This window comes from Apteryx rowi, unplaced genomic scaffold, assembly GCF_003343035.1.
Source record: "Apteryx rowi isolate R43461 unplaced genomic scaffold, aptRow1 scaffold_137, whole genome shotgun sequence".
Lineage (NCBI taxonomy): Eukaryota > Metazoa > Chordata > Aves > Apterygiformes > Apterygidae > Apteryx > Apteryx rowi.
The window spans coordinates 1,406,876-1,429,401 of record NW_020447608.1 but is presented as its reverse complement, the minus strand read 5'-3'; the positions used below and the strand labels follow the sequence as shown (position 1 = coordinate 1,429,401).

Genomic DNA, 22,526 nt, shown 5'->3' with positions numbered 1-22,526 from the left:
TCCTCAACCCTCCTCCCCTGCCTCCCCAAGCCCCCAACCCTCCCCAAGAAAAGTAATTGCTGTGAGCACGTAGCATCACGCTGCTCTTCAAAGAGCTGTTTGCTGCCTGGCTCGAATGGCAACACTGTTATTAACCATTCGGCCATTGCAATGATGCAGCAAAGCTGGCTGAGGCTAAGTCCCCTCGTGGATGACGGAGGCACAGTGGCCAATACCACCTCCAGCCGGCAGCATGCAGGGACTGGTGATCGTAAGGAGCAGAAAGCCTTTGGGCCCTGCAGACTCACTTCACATAGCACAAGGTGAGACAGTGAGTGCAGAGCAGTCGCAGCAGCTTGCTTACAGAGATATGCACAAAGGAGGGGGGGGTCTCATCAAGCCAGCAGCCTGGCAGCCTCTCCCAGGATTTTCTGGAGTAACACAGAAGTGAGGATGGTGGGAGCACCTCTCCTCTGTGGCCTTGTTTGGAGCCCAGTTCAGTTTGCTCGTGACTGATTTGCTCAGCTGTCAGCACCTCCCGCACGTAGGTGAGGTGAGCTGTGCAGTTGCAAACCCAGCCCTCAAAGGCAGGGCTAGCCCTTGGGTTGGTGCTGTCAGCAGAGAAATGACAAGCATACTTGTGCAGCAGCAACACTTGTGACTAGACTTCCCCTGGCCGGCCTCCCCTGGCCCAGCCCTGGCTGCCCAGGGAACTGCCCCGGGGAGGTTTAACAGCCCAGGCAGTCAGCAGCACTGCAGCCTTGGCCGAGGTGTCAAGGAGCCAGGGCCTTCACGGGCACTGCTCAGCTTCAAAGGGTAGCAGCACAGAGGCAGCAGGAGTCCCCGGGGAGCTGCTGTGCTCTTACAGCGATTGAGACCTTAGGCTGGGCCTCCGGGCATCAGGACAGAGACGGCTCTTTGGTGCGGATCAGAAAGCAGCTGTTCTGCTGCTTTGCTGCAGACATTAAAAGGGAGGTGATGAATAAACTCACAGGCTCCAATTACTCCCTTTCCCTTTTCCCTCCCTCCTGTTACACCTTGCAGCACCTCTATTCAAGCTGTCAGAGGATCAGCAGCCTCCAAGTGGACACAGATTTATTCAGCGTGGTGGGGGCCTCTGAAGCATCCCTCCCACCTCCCAGCTCGGCAACACCAGCAGATCCCCGCTCCCAGGACCAGCCACGGCCCCCACCCCACACCCCTGTGTCTCAGTACTGTTTGTTTGCTCTGTGCCTTTTGAGGTGGAAAGCAGCAATACTTGCTTTCCTCCATCACCAGGGGCAAACACATCCCCTGGGGTGAGATGGGGAAGGCCACAGCTCAGGCTGCAGGGGCCCGAGCCAGCCCCAGCCTCTTGTACCTAGAGAGGAGCCCAGGAGGAGGAAGAAATCCCCCTCTCCCCATTTCTAGCCATCCAGTTGTCAGGTCCTGCAGAGGGAGAGATGGCTGCCCTGAGGACTGGGCCCCTCCAGATCTCACCCAAATGCAGGGTGTCCTGGCACAGCTTGCCACATGCTGCATCACTGCCCTGATGGCTCCAGGACCCAGCAGCCCGCCCGTACCCCTTAGGCTCAGGGTAGGGGGGAGAGAGGGGTACTGGGGGTGCAGTGAGAGGAGCAGTAGTGGGGGTGGAAGAAACCTGCCAAGAGCAGGGTTGGAAGGTGGCGCTGGTTACCCAAGGGGGGTCATTTAGGAGGGGAATGACTTTGGGGTTGGCCTGGCTGCACATTGGCCACAGTGTCTTGCCACAAGAACCAGGGAGTGACTCATCCAGAAAGCTGCAACTGCACAACATTCACACACCCCTGCGAGATGGCAGAGGGCACCACGCAGCCTTGATCTGCAAATCTGTATGCCACCCACTTGTCATCATTAAAGTTCACTGGATGTGTTAGGTAAAGGCTGTGGTGTTTTGCCAGGACTACTGCTCTCTCTGGCTTTTTCTTCAGCTGGATATAAAAAAAGCCTGTTCACTTCATGTCCTAAACACTTGCACAGTATTGCATGGCAACATCATCACCCCCCCGGTCCCATTTCCCACTTCCGCCCAACCTAATGATGGTACATTTAAATGCTGGATGAAATGACTGCTGTCTCCTCAACGCTTCTGAGAGCACTGAGAGCCTTTAGGATGGGACATTCCATGAGGCCACAACTTAATATTTCATATTAGAGGAGCTAGGAGCTGCCCATCAGCTTTGCATCTCTGGCTCCAGCTCTAACATCACACTTGCAAGTACTGAGGAGTTTGTGGGCTCAGGAGTTTGCTTCAAGGCAAATGGTTAGTGTCTGCACTAAACRGGGAGCACTGTGAAATTTCAGTTCCTTCACAGCTGAACCTAGGCAGAGAATAGCCCATGTGCCAACTGCAAGCAACTGCAAAAGGCTGTCTGCTGGTGATGAAAACATCAATAAATTCAGATTGTGGAAAAAGAAGGCCAGGTGCACAGAGCTGATCCAGGTTACCCACGGGATGAGGAGGTGTCTTTTCAAAACCCTTTTAACACATTCAACTTTGAGAGCTTTCAGCAAAAAGACAAGGCAGGAATGTTAAAGGGTCAAACTCCGGGTGTTTGCTTGTTCTTTCCTCAGGCAAACCGTCATCGATTGGCTCTGGGAAGGGTGAGGGCTAAGCAAAACTGGCTGAGGAGTCCCACTGCTAATACTGAAGCACGCAGTCGTCTGGCAGAGTCTAATGCCAATAGACAAAGCTCTTTCAAATACGCCCTGCTCTCTATCTGCCGCATGCTGCCAAAAATGACAGTCAAAGGGGCTGCTAGTTAGTTCCCTTCCATGTTTAGAGCTAGCACCTTCCTCAGGCAGTGTGATTAGCAATTGCATGGCTGGATTTAGGTGGTGTGAAAGCACAGGCTTGACTGAGAACAGGCTGCAGGCTCTAAAATCAGTGGTTAATGCAAACATCAGCTTCGGGGAGCCTCTCCACCACACAGGATCCTCTGAAAATCAGGGGTATGATGAGAGTCTTGTTGAGAGAAGAGCTTTCACACACAGATGTTTGTAAGACTCAGACAGCACTCCAGTCAGTCTGTCCAGACGTGTCCACAGGAAACTGCAAAGGCATCTGCGGGGGCAGCTACAAGGGGCCGTGCAGTCGGTGACAACTGCTAGAGGCTCTCCTGGACTTCATTGCGTGCACCTAGCCACATTGCAAGCAGAGCTCTCTACTTGTGAAGAGAATGAGACAGGTCCACGCACAGTGGCCAGCCTACAGACTTTAATTGCCTAAGCAAGGCACTGATTCAGTGAGACTGCTCACATGAGCACAGATTACTCATGTACAGGCTGCAGGACCAATACCCCAGGGCCACCATGATTCCTTGTCGACTTAGTCTCGTCACTGCAATTATCCCCATTCCATTCCCAGATGGTGTCACACAGGCCAGAAGTAGGGAGAATTTCTGACCTGTCATTGCACAGGTTGGGGACAGGCTTTGCCAGGACATTTGGTCTTACCGGGCTTCTTTTTTTGCTCTTAACAAAGACAGGAGTGTGCGTCGCTCCAGGTTCTACCCCCATCACAGAAAGGGCTCAGAAAGCTAATGCTGGTGTCAGGGATTTGGTCTGCACAGGAGACCAAAAACTCACATTCAGTAATTCTCCATCGACAACTCAAACAATCAGATACCCCTTCCAGGCAGTCCTAAGCCACAGGGCTGTGCACACACACGCACACATGCACATGCACACACACACGTAATCACCGCCACAACAAAGGACACTTCTGCAATCACTGACTCATTCATGCCCAAGCACACAGGCAGAGTCAGGTACCTTTTCTGGATTACATCCCTTCCCTCTCCCACACAGCCAGCAAGAGAATCAGCTCATCACAAAGGACTGACACATGCACTCACCCACACTTCTATGCCCTGCCTCCCCTCCCACGCAAATGGACACACTGCGAGGTGGGTTCTCACACCTGTGCAAACTGGGAAAATGCAAACTGGGAAAATGCATTCTCATGGCTTGCACTCAGGCACTGCTTGGTGGCTGATTAATGACCCTCAGCTTAACAAGCTTGCTGACAGTGAAGGCAAGTTCCCATCCCATCCTTTGTGCCCAGCATGGGAGTCCCCGTTCACCACTACAGTTTCTGAGTAAGGCTGAAATGATCCAAGCAGTCACCTCCATCCACCCTTGCTGGCTACAGGAATCTTCGCAAGGAGCTGGGACATCTCCCGAGATCCGAGGTATGCCTGGCAAAAGGGAGGCCTCTGGACAAGACTTTCTGGCACTCATCCTGTAGCTGCAGAGTCAGAGCCATCAGACCTGTCACTTGCACCACCGAGCAAATGGCAGGTTTTCWTCTGAAGCAGAAGCAGTGAAATGTCACAGGCAGTGAGGAGACAAAATGCTCAGTGCACAGCATGGGGATGGTGACATCTCATGGATGGGCTGCAGCACGCTCCCACAGGCAGGCAGGAGGCAGGCTCGGCATGGATCTGCGTGGCAAGGAGTGGTGCATCACCCCAGCAAAACAACACCAGCTCCATCACCACATCCCAATACACGTCTGACACAGCACCAGAGGACCTGGACATGGAACAAACCTCTTGGGCAGAGGAAGGACTGAGGTGGCATTTCATTTGGCTTGTAAAGAGTTAACATCACTGCCTGACATCACTCACTCAGTGGAGAAACGGAAATTGGACTGAGGTTAGAGGCCAAAATGTCACCCTGAGTGCACAGCCAGGCATCCCTCCCCTGTAGGTCTTTGATGCAACACATTTATTTTGCTGTGTGGCAGTGCTGTACAGTACACATACATTACCAGCAGTTTCACAGCACTAAGTTGGCATTCCTCCTGCCTTCCCTGAATTTTGGATAAGAGACCGGACCACTGTCCTTTCCCCCATTTCACTTGTGAGGAAATAGGCCAGGAAAAGTCCAAAACCACAGAGGCACTTGCTGACAGGACTGGAGATGGGCCTCAGAAAGCCAGGCTCCCAGTCCACTGCTCTCACCATTAGGTCCTTCTTTGTCCCAGTGCTGCGAGTGAATCCGATAGTGCCAGCTCTATGCTAGATCATATTCCTCTTTGAGAAACTCTCTGCACACCTGAACAGAAATCAGACTAAGGAGACTCTGCATTTACTAATACAAACCYTATCAGATTTTAAAAGGACTTACTGCCTCTCTCCGAAGGGCTGTAAAATATTTTGAGGCATTCTAGGCAGGCCTGTGATTCTCTAAAATTTTGTAGGATGATTCAAAAAAAACCTCAGGAAAGGTTTTTGTTTCCTGTGCAGTCCCACTGGAATTTGCCACTAGGGTCCTGTCCAGATGGGGAACAGAGAGGCCAATGAATATCCTGCCCTTCCCAGCACACCGTATCCCCCCTTCCCTTTCCTAAAGCCTAAAACCACAGAGCCTTGGCACCCAGCTCCCATCTCTCACTGCCACAGAGAAAGCTAATGCTGTAACAGGCAGGGACAGTGCAGCATGTAACAAGGAACAAGACCCCAGAATAGCCCGTGGAATAGACAGAAACAGTCAGAAAGGCAAATGTGCCGTGGAGAGCAGGAGAGAGCAAGCACCCAGGCCTCTCCCACCAGTTCACATCAGTGCGTGGAATGGTGCATCCGGCTCAGGAGACCAATGACCCAGTTCCCCAGCCGGGACCCTTTCAGCCACAGGAAGACTTCATACAAGTTGATCTGCCACAGGCTCAGGGCTTCTGTGAGTGAGATCTGGGCCCTTCTGTAAAGCGAGCGACTCTTGCTCTTCTGATACCTAGAATGAAAAACAGTGGCATTAAATCCTGCAGCATGTAGCCCGGCAGGAAGGAAGCCTGTCCTACATCTTCAGTACAACAAATCCTCCCCATGGGGAGGGGACCATCCCACTCCTGGAGCATCACCGGTAGTGGGGACTCCAGGGAGTAGGGATTTCCTCCAAGCAAATATTCCTGAGGAGCTGGGGAATGCCTTCTTAGCATAAATCTGGCAGAAGAGACAGCCTGCTCATGTGGGATCCTGGTTCTCTTCCCACCACTCAGTTAGCCTGGAAGAATCTGAGGCAGCAGAAGTGAACTGACTTACAAGAGTGAGTAGGGATCAGATCCACAGATGGAAACCAGTTGCCTGGTTCCTGTTCCTGGGTTTTAAGTGTCACAATCAGCCCTGATCCCTAAATCAGGCTGCAGAAACAGCCATGAACCCACAGATCTTTCCTACCTACAAGTACTTTCCAGTAGTGATGCCTATAATAAGCAGGAAGCCCCTTCCCCTCTTCTGGAGAGAGTTACAGGGCCAAACCCAAAACACTACCCTAAGGTCTCCAACACCACCCATGTCCCCAGCCCCAGATGAGAGACTGGTCCTGAGAAGAGGCTGGTGAGAGTGGAAACAGCACAGAAAGAGGATGAGATGCATAAATGAGAAGGGGTAGGACCCAGCAGATGTGGAGAGGTCCATAGCCGAGGGTAGGAGGGCAAGATCCATGTTAGGCCTCTGGTGCCCAGGGAAGAAACTCACGTGGAGACAGCTCTGATGCAGCAGCGAGACATGTTGAGGAAGGAGCTGGCACTGGCCCGCGTGTGCAGGGCTGACTCAATCCCCCGTAACAAGTCATTGGTCTTCAGCAGCAGCAGCATCTGGCGGGGGACATTGTTGAGGAGCTGGGTGATCTGGGGTAGGTAAGCAGCAGCATTGGACCGGATTTCCACATCCTGTGGCCAGCCAGGTCATGGACATGTCAGGGAGACAGGAGAGAGAGGTTGAGAGAGCATGGGAAACCCATGTCCAGATGTGGCTGAGATTTGGCAGGAGGAGAAGGTGTTTTGCTAGACCGTAACTGTAGGCCAGAAGCTAAAAAGCTCTTCCTGTTGTTTTGCTGCAGGCACCAGGCTGTCCCAAGCACTCACAGCACAGGCACAGCTCATTCTTGCCATATTCCACCAACCCTTCAGTGGGATAAGGACCCTTCGCCTCACTGGCAGGATTAATAACCTCTCAGGACAACAGGGCTCTAGCTGCTATCTCAGTTCTTGGCCCCAAGCAGCGCACAGCAATCGGGCATCATTACCGCCCTTGCAGCTTTCAGACAGCTTTGCCTCACCAGTCCAAAAGCTGAGAGAGCTGCAGGTACCGCAGGACTGATCAGGAAGGTGGGGGAAAGCTGCAAAGCCAGCCAGGCAACTCCTTGTCACTCATATTTTGCCATCCCATGCAACTGATGGCTCCATGTTATACTAAGGAAGCTGTTTCCAAGGTCTAGTCTAGTCCTCTGTCATCAACACAGCTCAACAGGGGTGAGAAAACATCATGCATACTTTCATGCTAACCCACAAGTTCACAAAACTGTCACTAAGTCAGATTAAGGGTCCATCTAGTCCTGCATCCGTCTGGCAACAGTCAATAGCAGATGCTTAAGGAAAGACTGTAAGACCAAGGACACACAGAGCAATCCTTCACGTTCTGTGGTCTCCCAGCTTCCAACAAATACCCTGCCCAAGGCAAGATCCCTGCCCAGGATCACAAAGCCTGATGACAATGATCAGGCAAGGGTCAGGGCCACTTAAGATGGGCTTCCCTCCAAAGACAAGCAGCCTTAGCATGGAAGACAGACAGCCCTCAGTCTTCTGCCTCTTTTTAGATCTGAAAGTTCATCCAGCATCCCAGTGAATGTAGGAGAGCATGGTGTGGAGCTGATCTCATACACATGCAGTGCCACTTCCTCTTCCTCGAGGCCATGACATGAATCAGAAAATCCAAATAAAAGTCTCTGGAACATTTGAACACTCCAGAATCCAGCAGGGCACATGCAGAGGGCAGTAAATATGACTACCTCTAGAGGGAAGGGGTTCCTTTTGGGGGAAGGGGAAGGGCATGTCTAAAACCTTTTCTCCCATAGAAGGAGGGATGGCAGCCTTATATTTCACGATAGAGGATCTAACACCCACCCTTCGTGAAATTAAGATTTATTATACAGGGACAGACCAATGGGCTGTACAAACCTACTGTGCGGCTCATGATGGTCAGAGATGCATACAGCTCACACAGCATCCCAGTTGTTTTGGTGCCAACACATGGATCCCCATGCCCTGCCTCCAACACTGACCAAATGCACAAAGCTTCAACAAGAAGGCTTAGCCCTCCTAAAAGCTGTTCCACTGTTTGCTGGCAGAAAATTCCTCCCTGAGATTCTTATCCCTTTATCCCAACCAGCATCATTGCAGAAGCTATTTTATTTTGCACATATAGGTAATCTCTTGTTTTCTTTCCTACTTCTTTCCTTTTTATTTTTAGCTCCAGCTGTCTGTCCACACCACAAAACAACCACATCATCTGTCATCAGAACTGTCATTTTCTGTCAAGGATGAAGCCTGTGCACAGGCAAAGAAATGAGCTACGCCACAGGACCTGAGAAAAGCCCCTTGGCTGCAATAGCAGAGACTGCTGCAAGATGCAGCAAAACACAATAATAAAATCAGATAAGGCTAGCAGCCACCATGAGCGGTCAGCTGCCTGGCCTTGCCTCACAGCAGTAACAACTACACCTATGGCAATCCTCACAGATGTTTGCCTAGCCTGCTCCTAAAACTCCCTGGTGATGCGATCCACATCCTCCCAAGACCATCTGTGCCAGTGTTTCACTAGCTTTGCCATTAGATACTGCGTTTCTCATGGTTTACCCAAATCTCCTTAGCTGAATTTTAAGCCCATTACCTCTTGCCCTGTTTGCAGCAGTCTAACAGATTTGAGAATTGCTATCATGTCTCTCCTCAGCCTGCCCTTTTGTAGACTTTTTCTGCCCTAGCTTGCTCAGACTTTGTTCATGGGTTGCATCTGCTTGATATCCAGCTCTTCTTGTGGCTTCCCACTGAACTCTCCCCAGTTTCATCACACCTTTCTCAAGATGCAGTGCCCAAAACTGAACATAGCTAAGGCTGAGCATAGCCAAGGCTTTGTATCAGGAGAGTTACTTCCTTGTCTTATAGGCTACTCCCTTGGCAATATGTCCCCATGCACACTGTGCAGAGCTCTGTGCTCATGGCGCCTGCCTACACAGTGCTTGGCTCTTGCTGCTGATACAATCTCTCAAATTCACCTCCAAACTAAGGGCAAGCAGCAGCTCATTTCCTAATGCCACAGCACATCTGTTCAGCTTCCCATTATCTGAGGCAGGATTTTCCAGTTTCAGCATGAGTTGTGTCATGTCAGCAAAGACAACAGAGCTGGCTCCACACGTGCAACTCAGCTCTGACAAAGTTCATTAGCCTGCACAAGGCACCATGCGGCTGCAGTCACACCTCTGGCACAATTTACACAAGCCAGTTTGGGACGAATGTGGCTTATTAGCTCAGACTCAACACCAGCCTTGTATTGAAGTCAGATCTTTCTGGAGTCACTTGGTTGCCTCTGAGCTTTATTTCTGGAGTGACCAGCTCCAGAACTTATCAGATCAAGCACAGAACCGCTAGACAATGCTTCTATTATTTCTGATACACAGAGAACTAGCTCAGGTATGAAGCAATCATACTACTTGGGGGGGTTCCATTACCCAAGGTGTCTGACCTACTCATTATTGTGGATAATGGCAGTACGGTACAGCAAATTCAGCCACATCCATCAAAATCAAACCTTGACCCAAAGGAGTTTCCAGAAGACAATTTCACAGTATAATATTTTAATGCTACTTAAATGAATTTCATCCTATCTACTACAAATGCACCCAGATAAAAACAAACCATAGGATACAAAGTGTTTCTCGCCACAAACACTGGTCCATTTACTCAAATCACATCGTTACATGCTGATCTCTACAAACAGCATGGCTGATGGGGCTGCTACTATTCTTAAGGTAGTGTGCCAGGAGCGCTAGGTGTGAGAAGGATCCCAGCATGTGTGGATAGGAAAGGGGGAGAAAACTTAAGTGGCAATTTCCTAGGTATGTAGTGATTGAGTTGACAGAATTTGCAGTTAAGCAACCTTGACTCCAAGTTAATAGGGTTTCTGATCGGGAGGTAATTTCCAAGGGTTTTTAGGAGTATGTATCAGTGCTGATAATCATTTACATGAATAATGATAATTATCCTTCTCATGTCTTCCCACCAAGCCTTTATGTCTCTTCTACCACACCTTATCCTCCTTACTGGTTCCCAGCACAGCTGCATTCAACACTTTTTAAGAAAGGGTTGATTTACAAATGTTTCCTCTGCCAGAACTGGTGAACACTTAGCCATCAAAATACTCAAAATTCAAGCAACCCATGACAAGTAAAACTGGGAAATTAAGTTCAGTCACCATAAAACACATTGCAGAAGGATGCCTGGCTTTCTCTAGCTCAGTCATCAGTGCAGACTCTCCTACAGAGCTGCCAGGGTTTGCCCAACATCACAGCAATATCAGTGATGCAGGTGGTTGCAAAATGGAAAGGTACCCGAGGAGAAGGAAGAGTACACAGGACCTACCTCACTGGCTGAGACTGGCGCCTGGTCAATGCCCCTGTTGACAGACTCCCAGGACCTGGCGGTGAGCATGCAGGCAAAGAGAGGGTACAAATCCCCTGCCCCAAGCCGCTGGCTGTACTTCTGCACTCTCTTCATGTCAGCCTTGATGAGGGCCTGCCAAAGGCAACAGTAGTCCATGCGGAATGACTCGCTCAGCACCTGGGGAGGGAGACGTGGCCCTGGGAAGTCCATGGAGGACAAGGGACCAGGGGAGAAAGCCCTGCTCCCCAAAGCTGCTCCATGCACCCCATTTTGCAGTCAGGAAATTCCCTGGAAGGGTGATGGGAGTAATAGGAAAAATTCCTTCATATGGGTTTCAGGGGGCAAAGCTGCAGCTGGGCTTCCTGCCTGATACCCACAGGCAGCCCGACAGGCCCTGGAAGCCCCCCATAATCACATACCTGGTAGAGGCCATGGTCCAGGAGGATAATATGGGCCTTGCCAGAGGCTGGGCATTTCTTCACCAGCACATTGCCTGGGTGCGGGTCACAGTGGACAAAGCCATTCACAAAGATCATTTCGCTGTAGAGCTTCCCCAGATTGCGAGAGATCTGTGAGGAGGTAGGAGCCTGTCACACACTGCCACCCACAGCAGGGCACCTGCCAGGGAGGGGAGGCAGCCCCCGCATGTCGATACTAGAGGGAGCGAGGGGTCGCACATGCCAATAGTCCCAGGCAGAGTTCTTGCAGCCCCTCACACTGACAAATGCATGGGGTAGCTGCTGGCATCTACCACAGTGTCCTTCAGGGCTTTCAGGGAGGGGTCTGTGTAGGGGGCATGAAGATGTTTATACGGTCAGGGGTATTTAAGAACATTTGCCTGGCATATGAAGAAGAAAATCCCCATGGGGAAGAATAGTGGTGTCTGGTAATGAGGAGGAAAATTAGGGGAAAGACGGTAGCGTTCTTAGAGCAGGTATGGACAGTCTCTGTGTGGGCAGGTAGGAGCAGAGAAACGTTCATGGGGTAGGCATGGGAAGAGCTGCTGGGGAGGGTGAGATGCCCTCGAGGGCAGACTCAGGTGTCTCCATCTGTAGATGATAGCAGGGAACAGCAGAGAAGGGGTGGGGGGAGACACAGCCTGTCCATCTGCTTACCAGAATGAACATGGGTCCCCCTCCCCTCCCTCCATCACCCTGTCCCCCATTTTCCCCCTTCCTTTCCTCAATCCCTTGCTAATCTGATCTATGATGTCTGTGAAGATGAAGTGGCACTGAAAGGCCATTTAAATCATCCTGTCATTGCTGTGTCCCTCCATGCTGCCGCCTCCTTATCACCCAGAGATTTTATTAAAGTTAAAAGCCTCCTAGGAGCAAGCAAGCATCCCCAGAGCCAGGATCACTGAGAGCAGCAGGCCCCTCACCACACACTAACACAGCAGCCTCAGCCTGACACCCCATCACTGTCCCTCCCCACCATCACAGAGTGGCGCGGTGCTCCACAGCGGAGTGCTGAACAAGCAATTAAAAGACCATTGTGATAAATTATCCCAATCATCTCATCAGCTGCACAGTGTAAGCAGCAAAAAGACAATCCTCCCCATAAGCAGAGGTGGTGAAAGAGGTAAGAGGGATACTAAAGACAGCATGTCCTGCAGAAGAACAGACAAACAGGGAAGAGCTTGCTTTACCCACCTCTGAAATGTAGCCACTTCTGAAAGAAGCGAGACAGTTATTTAAGAAACCACAGAACACTGCTACACTATTATGTTAGGACAGGGCATGAAGAGCCCCATATTCAGCTGAACCTCCAAGAGGACATGAGAGCAGTTGGAAATAGGCCAGAAAACACCCACCCTTATGAAAGTGTCCCAAGTTGCTATCAATGAGGAGGCATTGGAACCCTTCCCGCTGCACAGCAACAGTGGCAGCTGTAAGACCACTTGGGACAGCTCTTCGTCCCTCTAGGTAGGACCCGGAGCCACTACTGACTCATGGGGAATGCTGCCCCCATGCCGAATCACTCATGTGGGCAGTGTAGCACAGCCATGCGGTCTCCTGTAGTGCAGTTCCCTAATGCCACACAGGCATTATAAGTACTGATTGAGGGGAAATATGATCCCTCCTGAATCACCAGCAGAGATCACTGGAGCAATGAAGTGACCTTTCCAGGTCTCCTAGATCAACCGGGTTAGCTGTGAAATTGAATAGAATCAAAGTACCAAGAGCTGTGAGGTCCTAGAAGAGCTAAGTAGCACTGGCTGACAGCCCAAGGATATGCCAGATAGTCTGTTTTGAGCCAGTCCCTCATTTACACAGCCTACCAGGGACCTGCAGACCAGGGGGAATGGACTTGGGTGTCATGACAGACCGTAGCATCAAGTATGGTACCTATGCTCACACTGAGCAAACTGCATTTCGCCCTGTACCTCCAGCTGTCTTGTCCTCCAGGAACCTGGAAGAGCACAGAATTACTGAGGATGAGGACTTGGGAAGAAACTGGGACACATCAGCAGAGCTTAGGGCAGGGAGATATCCAGCCGGCAATATACTGGCAGAACCACCTCAGACGCCAGTCTCAATCAGTAGGGGGCTATGGGCCAGAGTGGAGCTGATAAACACAACAATGAAAAAGGAGAGAGAGAGAGTTTCTCAGTGAGAAAGGCAGTTCTAGCTCAGGGTGTTTTGCCTGTGGCTGGTGGTCCACCTTCCCCTCCAAGTGCTGTGAGGAGCTACAATGAGGAGACTCTGGGGGAGCTGTGTTGGTTGGGGGTGTCTCACAACACAACAATGTCCCTCCCCGCCAGTGGCATGACATCCACAGAGCACTCCACCTGCCTGCTGGGACTGTGAGCACATCAGGGTCAGGCAGCAAGCGCTTGCAGAGATGTAAACGCATTCATCAGTATTCATCATGAGGGGGTGATAATACAAGAGGTGCTATCTGTGCCCAGCATGCAGAGAGACAGCCTAGCTAGTGTCCAGGCCGTGTGCAGGTTGTATGGCCATCCCTGCACATCTCTTGGCTCTCAAGGTAAGGCTCTCCCTGCTGGGAGCRTGTATGATGGGATTCAGAGAGCATGAAAAACCTCTGCACATGTGCTCTGAGTGCAAGTGGGATGCTGAGTGCGAGCTCCTATTGTGCTTGCACTGGAAGAAGAGGTTAGTTTAAACATGTTGGCTCATACCCATTAAACACAAATCCAGACAAGGGTTAGCAGTTCTGCAAACCTCTTGGTCATGGCTAAAGCCGGGAAAGTTTATTGATTCTGGAGCACTGAGGTATGGACTGCTTCAAAGACAGCAGGCTATCCTTCTGTGCTGTGGTAATGGCACAGGCTGGGAAAGTCAAACAGTGGAGCAGGTTGCTCAGAGAGGTTGTGCAGTCTCCAACCTTGGAGGTTTTCAAGACCTGACCGGATAAAGCCCTGAGTGACCTGGTCTGACCTCGCAGCCGATCCTGCTTTGAGCAGGAGGTTGAACTGGAGACCTCTTGAGGTCCCTTCCAAACTCAATTATCCTACAATCCTATAAAAGTGCCTCTCACCGAGTTATCTATACCACCTCCATAACAGCACCTCATGGTATGGCTCTGAGCCCTCAGGCCTCCAGGTGTGGGGAGGGTGTCCCCTACTGAGTCACCAACAGCAGGCAGGTTACTAAACAGATCTGTGGCCACAGCCTTTTGCAGCCCACAGCACAACACAAAAGAGGCTTGGCATCTATCTTCCCACCTTGCCATGAAAGCAGACAGTGGTCACAGCCCTGTTCAGACCCACCAGCTGAGTCATGCCTGTCCCCTCTCCCTTCCCTGACATACCCACATTTACCTTCTTCCCCAGTGTGCAGCCTTGGGATGCCCCTGGTGATGCAGTTTTCCTGCAGGGTTGACAGGGGCAGTGATCTGAAAGGGCTGAACCTTTTTCTGCAGCGGAGGCCTACGGGGACCATGACATTTGCTGATCAGGAAGGATGCCTGCCAAATATAGTAGCCCACTTCCTGGCCTGCACATTTGGAAAAAAACATTTAAAAAATGTTTTGAGGAATATCTGCAGTAGTTATTTCACTAAAACTAGACTTTATGGCTTCTTCAAGAATGAGAAAAGCATTCTATATAATTTAGAAGGTGTGTTAGGGGGATTTATGAAATAAGCACATAAGCATTTTTTACTTTTGAATAAAAATAAATTTACTTAGTGTAAGAGATGGAGCTGTGCTGCACACTAGGTATTTATGCATATTTTTGTCTGTTGACATACCTCTAAAATAAGAGAAAAATTAAATGTTGAAGATTACTGTTGACTTCTAAACAAAAAGGAAGGTTTTATTCCTGGGGCTTAGATATAATATTGAATACAGACCTATTATTATAATTAAGACATAAAAGCAATTCATGTTTCTAGAGAAAAAGTTTAGGAAAAAACATGATACTGTTACATACATTAATTACAGTATAGCCCCATAATTTTTCAAAGATACATATACTGTATACAAGGCCTCTGGTACTGAGGTTTCATATTTGTCTGGTGCTGTGAATTTTGAAATAACATAACTTCATTTGCTGTACATATTTATTTAATGTACATTTGCTGAAGGACTAAAATTCAGACATTACGATATCAGTTTAAAACTTAGTACCAAAAGATTTTCGCTAATCATTCTGAAAGAAAAAAATTAACATAAAAACTCCATTCTATTTTTCTCAAAGTTTCCCAGTTTTCTATTTCTACATCCCCAAAAGGCCCCCCAGCAAAATGGAATGGGGGGGAGGGACAGAAAAAGGAAAACTAAAAATAAAAGGAAAACATTTTCCTTCCTAAAGTTTTCATCTTTTCCCTAGGCCCTCACATCATCATTACACTCAGCAGCGAGCAGGAACATGTACTGCAGCTGACAAAGCTTGCTCACTGGATGAGATATACAGCTATTCTAAACACCTGCAGCATCCACAAGCTCTGGAGCAGGTAATATGCCTGGCACACTTCTGTGCTTGCTTACTGGCACCAAGATTATTCTTAGTATTGATAATGCACATGTCACTGTGTGTTTGTGCATGCACGCATAACTATAGGTCTGCCGTTTCATGCATGTATGTTTTTTTGAGTATGTCTCTACAAGAGCTTAGTGATAAATGACAAAGGTTCCCGGCAATTTGGCTGGAGTGAACTTCCCTTACTTCTGTTGGGCTCGTTTTCTACTGATACCCTCAAAGCAATTTCATGATAGATTCACAGAAAGGGGGCTGTAAAGGATCAGGCAGTCTTGGTGCTTGGAGTGTTTGCAGGCTCCCCTAGTCAGGGAAGACTAAGAGCAGCACATGATTTACTAAATGAATCACCAGCCAACAACAGAGTGTGGTTTTTTGAACATTCATGGGACTAAGATTCTTTAAAAACTTGCAGAAAATCAACTGCAGGAACCTGCCATCTACATCACCATATTTCCCACAGATGCTGACCCCTTTGTTACTTTTTCCAGCAGTGTCCCATCACTACTGACATTGATTCCATCCTTATTGAGAAGACCACCAGAAAAATAATCTGTATTATAGGGAATTCACTTCGGAAGAATGTAGTTAGGTGATCTGAGAAAACACATGAAAATCTGCTACTCAGAGGAAGAGAGGAATTCAGCATGAATTTAGGCTGTGTAAGACCTTGGGGTGAAGGCGCATAGCAAATTAGACAAAAGGTTGCAACGATTTACGGGAGCAAAGACCAAAGTAAACACACAGGCATTCTGTTATGACACAGAGAGGTCATCATTCCTTTCCCTGTTTAGCATCTAACACAACGAGGTCCTTACCATTACCAGGGTTTCCTGGTATTCTTCTGCTGCACATGATAAAAAATAATAATCACCCTTGGAATCCTGCATTCATTTCAAGACACCTCATGAACAGAGAGATGCAGACAACATGGAGTGAGTTCAGAGAAAGCAAATAAATAAGCAGGATGCAGGAGGAATTTACTTAGGAAAAAGATTAGAAGAGCTAAAATGCCAGAAGCTGGCTAAGGAATGGCAGAGGAGGGACAGTCTACCAATATTAAAAGATTTGAATACCAAGGAAACAGAGGGATAACTGAGTGTGCTACATGAAATACAACTAGGCAAAAGGGGGTGTAATTAAGAATGGGGTAATTTAGGCTTAATATATAGGAAAAAATCATATGTTAGTAAGCAAGAGAGCTGAGCTTATGTCAGGATTTTACCAGATTCTGGCTTTGGCCAGAGGTTTGTCCTTGTCTATTGCCAGAAAGTGTGTTATTGCCTAAAACAAGTTCAATTTGTCTGTCCATGCTGCATCAGAACATGAAGACTCTAGTCACCAAGTGAGCCTGTGGCCTCAGCAGTCAATGCAAATAGCAGCCTGTGGTTGCCACATTACCTGACATCACCATGTCACTGTGCCAGGCAAACTGCATGTTTTCAACACAATGTTTTCACTTTGTTTAGGAATTAAATGGGTCTCCGGGGAGAAAATGTAGCTGAGGAATCAGCAGACAGTAGATGAAGAGAAGGAGAATCAGCAGCCTTAGCAAAAACTTGCTAAAGGCTGTAACACAATGAGGTGACAGATATATTCACAACAACCAGACTTCATGTAACTCTTCATTGAAATAAACACATGAAATTTATTTTATGTACACAATATGGCAAGGACCCTAGGTGTCACAAACTATCCTACATGAGTTACATGCCAATATAGAAGAAAATAAGAATGCAGTACAGACATTAAGGATTGCTAGYGTACAGTATCACACAGTTTCTCCACAAACTGATCAAGTTCACTAGAAATGAGTAACAGACTGAAAGCACGACTTTGGAGCCTGTTCCAAAAATTCACACCTTACACGGTCAGAACCCTTTCCCTGAATTCCAGACTAATTTTACTGATGTCCAGTTTAAATCCATTAGTTCCTCTGCTAATATAATCCTTGAGTTTAACTAGTTCCTTCCCTCTCTGGTGTTTACTACTCCAGTTTGTTCATCAGTAAGATAATTATCAGTATAAATACAGCATAAATACTACCCTATTTCTACAGGATGCACCTTTATCTGCTCTGTCCTAGGAGCTGACAGCCTTTTACACAGTTGCACTGCATTGGAAACTCACACTTACCAGGCAATTGACTAATATTCCAAAGGTAATTCTAATATGTCACTTCCCCCTGACAAACTCCTAGCGTTTTTAAGAAATTGTTCTTATTACTTTTTAAGTGCATGGCTTTTCACCTGGTATTGCTCACTTTTATCCATTTCTGTCACTCCAGTCCTCAAGGCCACCAAGGGCTATTGCTACTTTGATCCTCCTCTACAATGACAGAACCTCCCAATTTGGTGTCATCAACAATATCCTTCACACAGTTCTGTTTGTTGAGGTCATTAATGAAATTATTAAATAAGATCAGTTTGAAGAGCAAACCTCATAAAACTCCACAATGGCAATTTCTCTCCACCATTGCCTCTATCACTTTCTAATCCACTTTACAATTTCTCTAATTCCCACCTTTTCCAGTTGACTGACTCATACTCAGTGTATCAGCTATTTTACTGACTAGACCTACTGCATTTCTGTCACCTAATTCAGAGAATCCCAAGCTGTACTACAACTGCCAGCAGTGATGTATTTCTTGTATATGCACATAGCCAGAAATAATTGCTGCTGTTGCTGTGGCCCAGCACAGCTGGGGCACAGCTGATGGTTTTGAAAGCCCAGACTACCAGTTATCCTCACATGATCCACTGTGAGCCACTTCTGGTAAACCCATATTACATTCCCAGGCATACAATCCCATAGCACCAAACCTGTGGGCATGTGCCAGCCCCTCTATGCAATCCACCTCTAACAAATCAGCACACCCAGTTGACAGAGCAACCCAACAGTAAAACACTGCAAAGCCTTTCGGAAATGAATACCCTTACAAATAGCATGCCAATATGCATAGTTAATCAGAAATCTCTCAGAAAGAAATGAGTGTGTGAGCCTATGAATAGTCTTGCAATAACAAGCTGGCACATCTACCATGTTCATGGCTAGCTGCAACGTAACAAACTGGCTTGGATTATCCAGGTAAAGTCATTGATTCCTTCCTGGCCCTGTGAACAAGCTGCAGTGGTCCTGGCTACACGCCTCAGCTGACATGGCCATGAAAGAGGTCCTGTGACATGGTCACTGTAGGGCTGATCTCACCGCCTGCTATTGGCAAGTCCCAGATGAAACTGTCTGATAGGGCAGCATCCTTTCCTGCCCCATCTCCACTTGTGACTGTCTCTTTAGATCAGGAGCAGATACTAGTCACTGGCCTTAATTTGGCTGTAATATTTGCCAATTATTTTAAGAGATGGCGACACTAACTTCTATTGATCTCATTAAAAGTAAAGGTCGTTGTGCAGCTCATTTCTCAGGGCTCAATATTACCTCCTCAGGCCAAAAGAATAACATCGATTTTGGAACCTTAATCGAAGGTTAATTGGATTGAAGAGTGTGTTGGGTCTGTGTTTTCTTCTTTTGTTGTTGTTATTGTGGCGATTGTCTAAGGGTTTAATCCTGCTAGTGTAATCCTGCCCAATTAAACTGGTGTCAAATCAGCAAAGGGTGTGGAATGAGCAAAACCACAATTTGGAGCCTGCTCTGTATCTCTGCTCTGAAATGGCCCTTCTCCATAGCAGATTAGGATGGTCACACACAAGAGATCCAATTTTGCATTTTGCCCTCTATGATCCAGTTGTGAGGATCAAAATGCAGTGCTCTGTAATGCAGCACTATCACTGTGCACTGATCTAGCATCACACCAAGGTGATGTCTGGACACATAAGATGTCATTAAGATGCAAGGGTAGTTCTTAGGACTTCTGGAGTATACTCTTAGCATGCCCCACACCCACTGTTGGGGCCTGAGGAAATTATTTTCCTACTCAACACCCCATCTTCCATGTCATTTAAGTGGGGAGAAATATTCTGACTCATCTACCCAGGGAAATGAGAGACTGACATCAGAAGTTTCTACAAATTCTCAAAAGGAAGTAGCTAGAGAAGACCAGTTATTATTTATTTTCTTAGTCTTTTTCTAACTCTGTTAGAGCTGAAATGAACATGGGGATCATTTTCCCTTGGTTTTAAATGCAGTCATATTTCCTTGGATTTAATGTAAAGCATCATGCTGGGACTCTTGAGCAATTGATTGACACTGATGCCTGAGATTGACTTTCAATAAGAAAGGAGTTCATGTCTAATTTAACTCTTTATTTGGTGTCCTTGCATAGCTTAGAGGCTGGAAATGCTAGACATCATCATCCTTATTTACCAGTGCTTTGTGAATTTTCATTAAGCTTCAGGTAAGAGGAAATATAGAAGAATCTGTAAAGAAACTGCTCTCCTGACCAAATCAGGAGGTGCAAAGAGCAAGAATAGCCATTTTCTCTAGGAACAGTGTTCTTTTCCATACTCCATTTCAGCTAATGCTTCAGTTTTATAAGCACAAATGATTGAGATATGAGAGGTTTCAACACCTGCAATGACAGAGAAGGGAACCCACTCTGGGAAATCCCACTTAAGTTTTAGTAGCTCCTAGGCCTTGTGCTGACTCTCAGAATCCCACACTGAAAACATATCTCAAGTCACAAAGTTGTAACCGTCAGAAGGTGGCTGGGCTCTTTATCAAGATAAGAGGAAGGCAAAGAGATATTGCTCTGCTGTGGGTCTCATTTAGTAACAAAAGGAAGCAAAAACCTCAGAGTAGGACAGGATGATGGATGGCCTTAGTAGCACACAGTAACTCATCTTGGGCACCTTAGCAGATTGCTTTCACTTCTCACTTGGACAAAATACTTTCCTGACCTCTGAACCATCCACAGCCCATGACCCAGGCTCTCAGTGAGCTGAAGCCCACAGCACCATTTCCATTCCCTGACTCAAACTCAGGCCAGGATGATCAAAGTGGAGACTGTCCACTTGGCTGTCTGAAGTGGCCTGGTTAGTTGGAGGCACCACAGCACATGCCACGAGCACAATGGTAAGCCCCACAGCTCCCACAGCCTGCTGATCCAGCAGCCTCTGTGGGGACAGGCAGAGTATCCACCAAGAGGGACAGGGAGGATCCATGCAGCATATCAGAGATAATGTTAAGAATTGTATATGGACAAGGTCTCTCTAAATGTAACAGTTAAAATCAGAATGGGGGCAGCAGGGGCATTTGTGCCATTTGGGACCTTCTTTAGAAGTCCATGTGCTAAGTAGCCTTGCCCTTCTTTTCTCTCTCTTGTACCCAGGGTGCTATAAACATCTTGAGAGCCTCTCAGCCTTTATTTCTCCTCCCTTCCCTGCTCCCCCCTCCTCCAAATATATCTTCCCAACAAAGGCTACAAATGCTCCTGTGTCTTGAGACAGGAACAGCCTAGTTTCCAGGCAGCCCCTTTCTTAACCCTTCCATGGTCTTGTCTTCCCTCGAAATTGACTGCCAGCTCCTTTCTTTATAGCTCCCTTCTCCAGGCTTCCCTCCCATTGTCAGTATCCCAGCTGCATTCTTGTCCTCAGCTACACTGGCACATGAATAAGTAACTGTTCCACAGGCAGATATTTCAGTGTTTGCACTTGTCTTTGGAAATCAAAGCCTTCTCTGATTAAATGCCATTACAGTCCAGCGCTCGGACGGATCCAGAGAGATTAATGTGCTTTTGGGCAGCTTTAATGATAATCCCGCTACAGATGATATTAAGTAAATGTCAGTAACCTGGTTTGAAGGGAGCTTTCACCTCAGGGATCCTTTCCATTTAGAGGAGAGAGGCTCAGCTTGCTTTTCAAGGCTGCGTTGTCACACAAGAGAAATCCTGCTTAGTAAAGACTCCTCTTCCTCCGCCCAGTAAAACAAAATGGAGCAAGATGATAGAGGGATTGATAGATAGATACATTGAGGTGATTTATAGGGAGTTAATGCAGCTCTTGAAAGCCAGAACTGCTGTATATTATAAATCATGTCATAGTTTTGAAACCTCGGTTGCCACCCCCTCCTCAGGCTCCTTTTGCTGTCTGTTGCCTTTTGCTCACTTTGCCATCGTGCCATGCAGTTCCTTACCCCGGGCATCAACAGCAGCAGCCAACAATGGACTTTGGTCATATTTGTCCCCATCTGCTGCACCTCACCAGAAGAGTAGTCTAGGATGTGCACTGCTCCTACCTCATCTTGCTGTGGCCATAACAGACCTTGTTCCCCATCACATGCTTCTGTAAGGCTCGGTACCTGCTGCTTTGCACTGCTATATTATTAGCAATCAGTAAAAGTTAATCATTAATTGCAGGTGGCAAGGCAGGTAAGGGAGAGAAAAGGAAGAAAGGACAGCTCAGTTCAGGCACTGAGACAATTTGCAGAAATGTCTAGTCCTACCACTGAGCTGCAGTAATATCCTATACCTGCCAGGTTGCCAGAAGCCTGTGAGGTTTACACTTTGGAGTAGTAAAGCTTTGTTGACAACTTCTTTTTAAATTACATCTTAGCCATCATTTGGGGACTGGCTCAGAATCATCACAACAAGCGATTTCACTGCTGCATGGAATCCGTTGTGCCAAGACATAGCATAACAGTCTTCCCAAAGGGGTGGATGAAAAAAAATTGAGCTGAATTTTCATCCTAAACCTCTCGTCCCATGAGCAAAAGCTTCTGCAAGCTACAAAAACTGCAATTAGCTGCTTCTCTGCTTTATTTTGTCGCATACTAGCACCAAAATACCCCATTAAAAGATTGCAGTCATTGAGTTTTCCACCCTGACTGTCTGGAGAGAGCCCTGGAAGACTGTAAAGACTATTTCCCTGGGCTTTTCCAGACAACTTTACTGTTTCTAGTAGTTTGACAATATTCAGAGAAGCAATCAAAAYAGAGCGCTGCACTGTGCTGGCTATCTAGACCTCTAAATAGAGATGGACTCCAAGAACTTTGAGCAAGCCCAGCTCAAAACCTGAATGTAAATATTACTCATGAATCCTCCTGCTAATGCATGAAATCAAACCTTTCTAACTGATTTTTTCAAGAGCTAAGGAATGTTCAGTTTGGTATCTCAATGCTGTGTGTTGGCTTCGACCTCTGCCTTTATACCAGGAGAAAGGGACTTACATAAGACACACTCATTGAAAGAAAGGA

The 22,526-nt window shown here is 47.6% G+C and overlaps 1 protein-coding gene across 9 annotated transcripts in view; it reads right to left on the bottom strand.

The window, feature by feature from the left end:
• Nucleotides 1-4,710: 4,710 nt before the first annotated feature.
• The window catches only part of ADCK1 (aarF domain containing kinase 1), an 88,432-nt gene continuing 70,616 nt past the window's right edge, over nt 4,711-22,526 (bottom strand). For 8 of the 9 annotated variants that reach the window (XM_026057201.1, XM_026057209.1, XM_026057200.1 and 5 more), the window contains 4 exons: nt 10,855-11,004; nt 10,415-10,612; nt 6,477-6,670; nt 4,711-5,733 (listed from right to left, as the gene is read on the bottom strand). In XM_026057201.1, the coding sequence (XP_025912986.1) occupies nt 5,562-5,733; nt 6,477-6,670; nt 10,415-10,612; nt 10,855-11,004 (714 nt within the window). In that variant the 3' untranslated portion in view covers nt 4,711-5,561. The remainder of the gene's footprint in view (nt 5,734-6,476; nt 6,671-10,414; nt 10,613-10,854; nt 11,005-22,526) is intronic. The other variant, XM_026057202.1, reaches the window with a different exon arrangement.